The sequence below is a fragment of the Centroberyx gerrardi genome, chromosome 20, assembly GCF_048128805.1.
Source record: "Centroberyx gerrardi isolate f3 chromosome 20, fCenGer3.hap1.cur.20231027, whole genome shotgun sequence".
NCBI classification, from domain to species: Eukaryota; Metazoa; Chordata; class Actinopteri; order Beryciformes; family Berycidae; genus Centroberyx; species Centroberyx gerrardi.
The window spans coordinates 19,016,476-19,028,138 of record NC_136016.1 but is presented as its reverse complement, the minus strand read 5'-3'; the positions used below and the strand labels follow the sequence as shown (position 1 = coordinate 19,028,138).

General features: G+C 42.0%; 1 protein-coding gene across 2 annotated transcripts; it reads right to left on the bottom strand.

The window, feature by feature from the left end:
- Nucleotides 1-853: 853 nt before the first annotated feature.
- On the bottom strand, nucleotides 854-10,934 carry LOC139932845 (WD repeat domain phosphoinositide-interacting protein 1-like). Of its 2 annotated transcripts, none has more exons than XM_071926766.2 (13): nucleotides 10,583-10,934; nucleotides 8,614-8,696; nucleotides 7,516-7,685; nucleotides 7,161-7,257; nucleotides 6,426-6,523; nucleotides 6,177-6,269; nucleotides 5,982-6,052; nucleotides 5,726-5,833; nucleotides 5,048-5,212; nucleotides 4,802-4,909; nucleotides 4,038-4,177; nucleotides 2,009-3,241; nucleotides 854-1,965 (listed from the first exon to the last, which is right to left on the bottom strand). In XM_071926766.2, exons 1-12 carry the CDS (start codon nucleotides 10,657-10,659, stop codon nucleotides 3,120-3,122), a joined length of 1,332 nt encoding a protein of 443 aa, XP_071782867.2. In that variant the 5' UTR covers nucleotides 10,660-10,934; the 3' UTR covers nucleotides 854-1,965; nucleotides 2,009-3,119. The 2 variants fall into 2 exon arrangements, with proteins under 2 accessions (XP_071782867.2, XP_078147008.1); XM_078290882.1 differs by having other exon boundaries at nucleotides 7,516-7,682.
- Nucleotides 10,935-11,663: the final 729 nt, after the last annotated feature.

Below are 11,663 nucleotides of genomic sequence, written 5' to 3'. Positions count from 1 at the left end.
AATTCCAATTCCAATTGCTCAGTTGAATTGGAATTGATCAGTTCATTCATGTATTGACCCCAACCCTGCTTTGTACCTGTACATACTTTTCTGTATTGTTTATGGATGTATTATTTTTAATTTGTTGCAGTATATCATCATTTGAAAGCCATGTGTTTTGTTGATTTTTATGGTTTGTCTTGTCTTCTTTTTAATGTGTATTATCTGTATCTCTAACATCTTGTGTACAGTTTCCGAAATGTGAACCGTGTTGCGGGACAGCAATATGTACATTTACATTATAAGCATTTAGCTGATAGTGTACTTACAATAGAGCTACTTACAATGAACAGTCAGAGCCTCAGCGCCCTGACAACATATACAACAAAACATTCCTGTGACCCAATGATCATGTATGATTGCATATATCATGTATGATAGAAATGCTACTGCAAGTATAGGAATAACACCTTTTTTTCACCATCAGGTATGTTCTTATATCCCCTTACAGTGAGGAGATAATGGAAATAAACCAGAGCCTCTCCACATAGAAGAGTTTTGCACAGTAAGGCCATTCCTTAAATTTCCTTTTACTGCTACCATTGATATACAAATCGTTGAAGTTTCAGGGAAGAAATTTAAACCTCTGAAATGTCCAAAAAGGTAGATAATGTTCAAGTACAGAATAAATAACTCGCCTGTCACCAAATTTACTATGCAAAATGCCATCATCTGTGCTTTGAAATGTATTGGTTATTAAGGGTTTTTTTTGATAGATGAGTTTTGATACAATTTCTAAACATTTGCAAAAAAAAAAAAAAACATTTGTTATTTTTCTTTTTGACCAAAACTACACACTGCAGCAGAAGTAGAGATCGATTGACAATATCAGCTTTAATGTGTCTCTGGCTCAAATCATCAAGTATTCAACAGCTCAATGCAGAGTAAGGCTGCCCTAACAGCGCCACCTTTTGGCAAATCAGTCAAATGATATTACCATGTTACTGTTTACAATAGTACTATATATAAATGTATTATATACACATTATACACACAGTAAAAATCCTCAATATTTATGTACGCATGGTAGGTCAATGCGTTGATGTGTAATACTTAAACATATTCCAAAATAATATTTAGTACATCATGTTTCAAAGTAAAAATGTCTATGAATTAATTGTTAACATATTCAACATCATATAGTAAATAAAAGGTCTTAATGATATCACTGACAGGACCTGTAGCTTTCTTATGCACAGCTCCATATCAAGTAATTCACATTTCATTTGCTGACTGCTCCTCCTACCTGACTTTTACAGCCAACTCTTCCAGATATAATATTATCAGGTTACATTAGTGACACTCTACCATAACTGGTATCACAGCTGCTTCTGCAAGTCATATAATACTTACACTGTGCGTCATGACTTAAATAGTGTTTCACACTGACAATGTCCTCTCCTTCTTACACAAACCACTGCCTCTCTCTCTTGAGGTGTGACAGTTAATGCCCATCGATTCGCTCCCAAAACAGTCTGTGGTCTCGTCCGTCGCTCTTCCAAACAGCTTTGTCATAGTGTTGTCTTTACACACTTTTGAGTGATTTCATCCATTTCCATTTTCAAATAACTTTACATGTATTGTAAGAGAAGAAGTCTCCCTGAATCACTACCAGTATCTGTAGAAAACTACGTAGCTCGCATCAACCTGGTCATAATTAAAGGGCTGCAGGTCAGACCCGCCTGTCATCTGCTCCGCTGTCAGTGGAAACCAGAGGCCGGACTCACAAAACCTTATGAGGAATTTTTTTTGTTATTTTACCTCCTAAAAAAAGCTTACAAATTAGTGGGATTCTTTGTTTGTTCTTACATTTTTTTCTTAACTTTAAGAAAACCTTCCACTTGTCTTAAAATTGTCGCAGTGAAAAGGTAAGCCTCTAAATTCATTCATTTAAACACATTTTACACTTTTAGAAGTAGATACCTACTTCTAAAAGTAGGTATTAATAGTTTTGCTTTCTGTAACTTACATTTTAAGCTTAACATTTTATTGTTAAGCTGAGCTTGTCGCTGTTTTTATTTGGTGTATATCTTATGTCTCATGTCTCATTAAAAGATGCTAGCAAATTCGACAGGCTTTTAGCCAAAAGGCAGTAACCAGTGTCTGAGCCTTTTCCTATAGTTGAAGTTAGCCTACTTATTTAAGTAAACCATAAATATTGCCACCATAAATAATTCCCAAATTGTCTTGTAGATGAAAGCACTATGAGTTGCTGCTTGGGAGGAAAATCCTCCTTTTACATCTGTTTACACCACGGTTGCAAGGCAGGCCCTATCTGAGAAAGAGAAAGATTAAACTAATCTTAAGAAAATATTGAGGAATTGCACTTGAGGGCTTTCCTAAGAACTTCCTAAAACGTCTTCTTCAGAAACTTTTATCTTACTGTAAGAGGACTTTTGTGAATCCGGTCCCTGGTTATTCTACAAGGCTGCAGGTCAGACCCGCCTGTCTTCTCCTCTACTGTAAGTGGAAGCCAGTTTACAGGTAAGCGCAGCTGGATCATCGTCTGCTGGACCAATCACGTGTTCGTCTGGCCGCTACCACGACAACAGTGTGGGATAATGATGTAGAGGAGGGTGTCGTCAGGGGGAATTAAGGATTTACAATGGATAGATGAGAAATCTAGCTGGACACAGTCATCGTTTTATACAAATAAGTGTAACACTGTTGTCTATGGCGTGACTGTCATGTGGGAGTTGACAGTGGGAATCTTCCTTTAAATGTCTAGAGATGCAGTGTAGTCTCTTCACTGCTTACATCTGATGGATTCACAGGGGACATGAGGGAAAGAGCTGGGGATTTATTTATTTTTTTAACTGGGAGCGGACTTTCCACTCCTTTTTAGTGTTTCTTTTTTTGTCTTTATTCAGTATAAAAAAAAAAGGTGAGAGGGACACAGAATACAGAAGAGACTGGCAGGTTTTGACCCTAGGCCAGCAGGGGTACATGTGGAGGCAGGCGGGGGCAAAATGTCTGGAATATTTCTGTCCCTTCCTCCCAGCTCGAAACAAACAAGTCTGATTGTTTTGCTGAAGGGGGGGTGGGGGTGGGGGTTGGGGGGGTGGGGGGGGTGGGGGTGGTCAGTTACTCTGGTTGCCGACTGGAGGGAACTCGTTCTCGTCATCTAGACAGACGGGGCCCTCGGCGAATTCGTGCTCTGGGATGACCTCGCCCTTCTGAGCTCCGCCGTCCTCTGAGTATCCTGGGAAGAGAGAGAGAGAGAGAGAGAGAGAGAGAGAGAGGGAGAAAGAAAGAGAGAGAGAGAGAGAGAGAGAGAGGAGGGAGGGTTGGAAAGAAGCAAAACAGAGAGAGGTGGCTGATTGACGAGACTAAATACAGACAAAAGGTTCTTAAGTATTCTATTTTTTTGGCCCTTGCTACCAAAACACCCTCTGTGTCCACTGGGAACCTCTCTTTCTTCTTGAGATGGGATGATATATCGAAATTCAATATATCACAATACAGACATGTGATTATTAATATTTAATATAACAGAATATTTAATTCTACTGAAGTAATCACAAATGATTCACTTGATCATCACAATTTCACAAGCTCTCCATCCATATTATATTATTTGCACTTTATAATGACATATTTAAATAAACAGAAATAAACATAATTCTGCGCAGTCAGACTTTGTTGTCATTGAACTTTTACTTATCACATCGTATCGTGGTTTTATTGAATCGTGAACCTCATGTTGCGTATCGAATCATATCGCGAGATAAGCAGATCGTCCCATCCCTACTTCCTAGCACCTACTTCTTTTTCTTGTTTTCATAATTTTTATTGGTAAGGATGTACTGAGGTTTTTGATTGACATGCAGTACAACTAGCTAAAAAAAACAGAGGTGCCCAGTGGACAAAGAGGCTTAAGGTGTGGCTGTTACAAAGCATTCAGGTAGAGTTACTTATCCCCTTCTCAGTGCCAGTGCTGAAGCTTGGGAAGGTTTTTTATCATTTTTTTTTTTTTATCATTTCCAGGTGTATCTTACCCATGAGCGTGGTGGAGGAGGGTGGGGTTGAAGGGAGAGCCACAGTGGCAGCGTATGATTGGTTGGCCGGTTGGGGCAGGACATCCTCCGCTTTCTCCTCTTCCCTCTGCTCCACCGGCTCGTCGTCGGTGTCGAACAGCCTGCAGGAACACAGGCAGAGAGGGAACGCTCACTCACAAAATACACCCGTCTCATCAGGCTACATCACAAAGTGGCGCTGCAACAGAGGAAACTGTCCCATCCCCACTAACTGAGACTCCATAGATTCGCCCTATTTGCCCAAATTAAATTCTGGTGTCAGGTATGGTCAATGGATTAAGATTACATAAAGAATTAGATAAAAATCATACAAAATAAGTATACATAATTGCATAAAATGCATAAAAAAGAAAATAGTAGTGCTCATTGGAATGGTAATTGGGGTCTTGCATTAAAACATTATCAATGTGTTTTGGTATTATATCACTTTTCTTATTTTCAGTCACCCTCAGTGAAGCAATGGAATATATTTCCAGTAAAAATACAATTTGAGTACTGGAGATTAATTTTATGTTTGTGTATATGGAATATAAATATGCTGTGTGCAGTTTTCTTGTCACAATTTCTGGGTAGTGAAGTAAAAAAAAATCAAACAGTTACCTCTCACTGCCATTTGGAGCCGCCAACATGTGAAGTTACCTAGTGCAGCTTTAATGCATTGGGATAAAAACATATACATAAAGGTTTCCTCCCACTAACACACACACACACACACACACACACACCTGTGTTTTTGGACCAGGACACACTCCCCTCCATCCTGTGGATCCACATTATAGATGTACAGATGCCCATCTGAAGACGCCACCAGCAGGCGAGGGAGCTTCTGAATCCTGACAAGCAGCACACACAACAAAACAGCTCCTGAGTTAAATATGGGAAAACACACACATACACACTTTATTGAAAATCCCTCTCTTGCCTCTGCCTCTCTCTCTCTCTCTCTCTCTCTCTCTCTCTCTGTGTCTTACGTGGCCAGGGCGCAGATGTTCTTCAGGCCGAACATGTTGAGTCGCACGGTGGCGAAGGCTCTGTCCTGGTGCATCATGTCTGACACCTGGGTGGGCAGGTAGGTGCTGGCCGCCGTGAACATCTTCCCCACGTACGCCGACCATGTGGGAGACTCCTCCTCTCGACTGGGAGGAGGCGGAACAGGGGCCGTGGTTAAAGGTTAACATCAGTAAACCATTACCACATTTAGTTTGAGACATTTGTATAATTACTGTGAACAAATGAGAGCCTTGCTGAGAGGTTTAAAACAGAAACACAAAACAGGAAGAGGGCGCTGTTCTTCCAGCACAAACGGAGCTAAAGCTTTCAGAGTTTCTCACAATGGCAGAAGTTGAAGTTCCAACATGTTTATCTTCTTCTTTAAAGCCAAAAAGGAACATCCTCTTTATGACAGGAGGCTTTATGGGAAATGTGGTCTTAAAAGCACTAGCAGGTGTGAGATAGAGGTTTTACAGTAATTATTCCAAGGTATCACAATTAATTTAATAATGATATATTCATGTTTAAAATGCTACCTTTAAAGCACTTTTAAATATGTGAATAAACACAATATTACATAGAGATGAATATGTCCATCAGCATTATTAGACACATAGTTTTTTAAACTGGTGTGTATGTGTGTATGTGTGTGTGTTTACCTGGGGCTATGCTGCTCCAATTTGAAGATATGGACCGTCTCAGTGTTGCTGGAGGCACACAGGAACTGGGCATCCGCACTGAAGGACAATGAACTGATGCTAACATATCTGACACACACACACACACACACACACACACACACACACACACACACACCAGACAGAGAGGGACAACAAGGTTAAGATACACCGTAAATGTCTTGTTTTAGCGAAAATAAAAAAATACAGGGATTTATTAGTGTATGTGCCTACTAACCTCTTCATCCCTCTTCGGAATTCAAACAGTTTCTGTCCTTCAGGAATGGTGAAGACTCTGATTACAGTTCCCTGGAGAGGAGAAGAGGGTCAGACAGAGACTGACAGGTGATAAAAGAGAGGGAGGAATGAAACGGATGTGAGAGAGAGAGAGAGAGAGAGACAGAGAGAGAGAGGGAGGGGAATGAGTGCTCACCTTCTCTGAAGCGCTGGCCAGTTTGGTGCCAGAGGCGTTGAAGCTGAGCGCTGCCAGCGGGCTGTCATGGGCTTGGATCAGTGTCACGGTGCTCTGAGGGACAAACAAACGCTTTCTAATGACATCGGCACAAACACCAGGCTGCTCCCCCCCCCTCCCCCCACCCCACCCCGACCGTGGATGAGCGAGAGATCTGACGATGCTGCAATGTTTCTGCCGTTGCTATGGGAGAGTTTACTGCAGCCTCACCAGGTTGTTGGCATCGTAGACTGTGATCTCTCCGATGGTGGCGTTGCCGGGGTACGCCAGGTAGGAGTTACTGTGGTTGACAGAGAGAGCGCAGAGACCTACAGGAGGGTAGAGAGGATGACGTTTTATAACTCAGTTAAAGCATAACACCGTCCATTTTCAACCTGGACTCTATTTTCCTATCTTTTGCCATCATACGGATCGATTCTGACCAAAATCTTGTCACTTGCTTCACTACTGAGCTTCTTACATGTTGCTTGCCTGGCTGCACAGCTCTCCAATACAGTCCTATAGAGCCAATGGACACATTGAGCAACATATTGAGCAATCAGTATGTTGAAAATCTAAAGTCATGCCGTTGCCTGTCTACATGCACCACTGTGTAAAGTAGTGCAAAATAAATAGTCAAAGTTGTGAGGTCATGGATAAACTGAAAATTAAATATATACAAATATATACTTATTACAGAATGAGTATGAATATGATGAAAAAGACATGCCTTGGGTGCTTTTGGGGTTGATATTTTTGAGTATGCATTGGTTTTAGACGCAAGTAGATTTAAAGTAAAGCAATTGACAAGATTTTGGTCAGAATTTATTGGTATGATGGAAAATGATGGGGAAATGAAGTATTCCTTTACGTTTGAGAAGTTTGTGTGTGTATATATGCAGTATGTACAGTATATATGTGTGTGTGTGTGTGTGTGTGTGTGTGTGTGTGACAGCCTGGGTGTACCTGAGGGGTTGGTGGGTGTGTTGAGCAGCGTCTTGAGCAGTTTCATGTCTTTGATATTGTGGATGTAGATGGACTCTTCCAGGCAGACGACCAGCCGCTGAGGGACGATGACAGTGACGGGCGGAGACGGACGAGGACAAAATACAAAAAAAAAGACAGAGTGACAGAGTGAGAGATCAGCATAAACAATATCTGTGAGAGTGCAAACCAGAAGCGACAACCGTAGGGAACTAGCGGATTGAGAGTCGGTGGAGTTTTGTTTTGGTTCTACTGACATCCAAGACAGTACTACAGCGGGATAGACGCCGGATAAATTCATGCAGAGGGATTTCTCCGCTGTGCGTCCGTTTCTCACCTGTCTGTTGAGCCTGACGGACAGGATGTTGTTGGAGTAGCTGTAGTTGCATATCTCCGTCCCCTTCTTGAAGTGGTAGACGTTCATTCGCCGCGGCACGGACAGACTGACCACCACCACCAGACTGCTGGAGAACAGCCGCTCCACTATATACACATCCGGACACTCTACTGGGAGGGGGAACAGGGGGAAAAAGTCATGGATACTGGTGGATACTGGTCTTCAGAAAAGCTATGAAAACGTAGCTAAACATAACCTCAGATGTGTATATTCACACAGGCAAATATGTTAAATTCTTACACCATTTCCTACACCTTAATTACATACCCATATAAAAATGCTACTACCCACTTACATGAAAAAATTTACTTTTGCACACCTGTAGAATAGATAGACAGCAGGTACATAGGAGGAAAAATGTGCTATCAATATAGAAACGACTCCCGCACACTGCTTCAGACTTGCAGTTAAAACTTTATATGTGTGGGAGTCTTTTCTATATCGACTACCCGCTTACATGCCTTGCGATATGATATGAAACTGAGATAAAATACTGTAGATAAGGACGGTATTTCTGCTCCATTTGTCCAGTACTTTGACTCATAACAATGGCATTACTGCTATCATAGTCTGGCTTTTGCTAACTGTTTGTTTTATGAGAAGAAACTGCCAGTCTCCGGAGAAAGAGCATATTACTGAGCTCTAACTTCCTCAAACTGACTCCAGAATATCTCTGTTTTGTTGCAGCTACCAAGGATTAGAAAATGTTTACCCACTGTATGTGTGAGGCGACAGAGCAAACATGCTGTGGCCTGTCTAAGCACCTGAACACTTTGTATAACCAAGGTGAGCCTGACCACAACATTAGCAAAACAGTTTAGACTCCTGACACTCCAAAGTTATGTCACCTTAAAGGGGAATGCTGCTGTGTGACAGTATACTGATGTGATATACACTGTGTAAGTCTGTGGAGTTAGGCAGACATACAGACAAATTGTGCATCGTAAGTGTGACTTGGTATGGGAACTGTTCTCTTACACTATAATGTATATGGATGGCCTGTTTTAAGACTTGTACTTCACTTTGTTTCCCTCTTACCTCCCTCATGGATGCAGTCCATTTTGTCCACAGCGGTGACTGAGAAGAGCCGGTAGCCCGCCTTGGTTCCCACTGACAGAGAACTAAGACACACAGAGAGGCAAACTTACCAGACTTATCCACAATAAAGCTGTGAAAAATCCTTTAATAACACTGTAATTACATTTTTCAATCACAATGATTTTTTATGTCATCCTTAAATTGTATTGCATGTAATCTGGTGAAATACAATTTTATTTGTCGTCCAGTATGCCCAGTATCCTCTGCAATGTCATGCAGAAACACACACACACACACACACACACACACACACACAAACTATTACCATATCATCAACCCTACCATTGGGATGCGCATTAAGTCTACTATTGTCCCAGTAAAATAGGCCTAGAACAAATCACTGTTTTGTTATTGGCAGAACAATCCGAAACCACTAAAGTCATCGGATTTGGTTTAAAGGGGCAGCTTTCTAATGTAAAACATAGGAGTATTTGTATTCAACATATCCCAATTCACACACACACACACACAGACACATACTTATACCCAGTCATCACCATGTAAATCTTAATAACCGAAAACAAGATGTCTGGAGACATTTCTGTATGTTTAAAGACATCTTCAGACTCAAACTGAAGACATACAGTGTTTGTGTTTAGTCTCTTTGTGTTTGTCACTTTGTCTTGAGTGTAGTGTAGTACACACACACACACACACACACACACACACACACACACACACACACACATACACTCACAAGTACACAGCTGCACTGACCAGGAAGTGAAATAAAATGAATCCATGCCATGTGCCGCTGGCCCTGCGACTATAAATAGCCATGGAGGGGAATATTAAGGATCCAGTGTGGCTGTGCTTTGTATGGTCAGTACAGTACGAGCTGAGGTGAGCGAGGTCAGGTGACTTCTTTACGGCTCCGCTGATAACTCAACCATCGTTGGCGATAAGCAGCAGCTGCATGAAGCCGATGTGTGGCCATAATACAAACGTACTGCCGAGCTGGAGGCAGTTAACAGGTCTGATACAGGCTTCACCTCATCTGAAGAGCCTTCGTGTCTTTATTAGACTGTTTTATCTTGTTTAGAGAACGCAGCCATAACTCACTCTCCATTAAAGTCTGTTTATTGTCCAAAAAAATAAAAGGTTTGTCTTATCTTATCATGGCTGAGGATGAAAGCAACAGGATGGAAAAGGGATAAGAAGGCCTGGGATGACTGTTTGCCCACCTGGTTAGTTTTACAATCAGAGGCAGATGAGATGTTTATGTAAGGAAACACACCTCCAACTGAAGAAGTCACTGAGTTCTGCTGCATTTGTCTGTTAACTCACTTTAATAATCCATCTGGTGCCGCCTAGACCTGGACCAATGGAAGCCCACAGCAAAGGTGTGAATGGTCTTACAGTAGTTATTAGGGAGTCATAAAGGGACACAGAAATACACAGCCATTTTGTGCTATTTTGAGGGCTTAAATCACTTGTAAAGTTGCCTTCAATAATAGTATATAACCTTAGAAAACTGCCCTACACGTCCGCTATTAAGGGTAATGGTTTATAAGTGACAAAATATAATAGGATAAAAATTGGATAATAAAAGTTGTGTCTGATTACACAACAATCAACTGGGATATCACACAACGGCCAGAAGTTTGTCCAACAACTGTCTAGTTTAATGTGCAATAGGCCTTGAAGATTAACACAGTGGCCTACTTCACTCTCAGCTGGTATGGGCCCAGTCTAGAACTTTTAATGAGACGTGGACACGCTTTCGGTTTGGTTTTGCGGTGCCAATCTACACACACACACACAACTGCCTCCTACTCGTTGGCACAATTACAAAGTACCAGAAAATGAAAGCATGCTGGGAAATGATTGCGCTTGGAAAAAATTATGCAACAGTCAGGTGCATCAAGGAGATTGAGTTCAGGCTGGCCCGAGCCCGCAGGTCGCTTACGTGGTGTCCTGGTTGAACGAGGCGCAGATCAAGCCTCGGGGTCCTCCGGGGCCGTCCGGTGTCTCCTGGGACTCCATCCCGGCCGCCGATGAAACCTCCCTTCTCTCTGGCCGAGGTCGGAGGCCTCGGGTTCGGATCGATCCCTGCCGAAACCCGCTCCCCTCCTCTGCTGCCCGACTCCAAGCGCCACGCTCACACTCTGGAGGGAGGAATGTCCGGACGGGCTGGCTCAGATGGAAAACATGTGGCACCGACTGAACTATCACCAACCCGGACAGGGAATAAAGAGAGATACACCGCCTTAATGAATCGATTCACTTTAGTCAGGTGATACTGTTATTATTATGTTATTAACTTCCAATATTCAGACAGCAAAACAAAAACAGCTGATGGGAGGATGCGTCACACTGAGGCGCGTTGCTATTGGCTGACGGTAATAGGTCAAGACCTCCTCTCCGCCATTTCTATTGGTCGAGTTGTTGAGAGCCTCTGATTGATTGATCTTTATGCCAGTCGATCAAATTGGAACCGCCCATTTAGAGAAACCTGTGTTGATTGGCCAATCGTACTTTCAGTCTTGTCACGAGGAATTGTTTTGATCATTTCATTGGATAAAATACGTATCAAGCTTTTTTACTGCCCGCCCGTGCAGCGCCACAACAACGAGCAAACCAAAGGATAGATGACAACAAAGTAATACAATTGTGAAAATCATTTCACTATAACCATATATCAAAATAGTAGCTGATGTTCCCATGTGTGAATTTACTTATATGGGGAACCGAGTGTAGCTTTCTGCATGTTCCCTCCGAGATTTATATTTTAGTCCCAAAAATATCTTCATCAGGGAATTTGGAAGAAATGCATGCACACTGCGCTGTGTTAACGCATCTAACATTCATAAGGGCTGCGGGGAATTTCTGCTGTAACAATGTTCAATCTGAAATCAATTGATTCAACAGATTCAAAACTATTTCCTTGACGTCACGATTTCCGTGCGGGCTCCTTTAAGGTTGCCAGGGGTTACGGCTCACATGTCAGAACGAGGAGAATTGACGTCAATGACGGCTCGTGATTGGTT

Bases quoted from the DNA above. Each gene is read 5' to 3' on its own strand.
- LOC139932845 (XM_071926766.2), bottom strand. From the start codon at position 10,659: ATGGAGTCCCAGGAGACACCGGACGGCCCCGGAGGACCCCGAGGCTTG. The intron at 6,524-7,160 runs GTACACCCAGGC...ACCCTCCTGTAG, and splicing joins CACACCCACCAACCCCTCAG to GTCTCTGCGCTCTCTCTGTC. The intron at 5,213-5,725 runs GTAAACACACAC...GCCTCCTCCCAG, and splicing joins TTGGAGCAGCATAGCCCCAG to TCGAGAGGAGGAGTCTCCCA.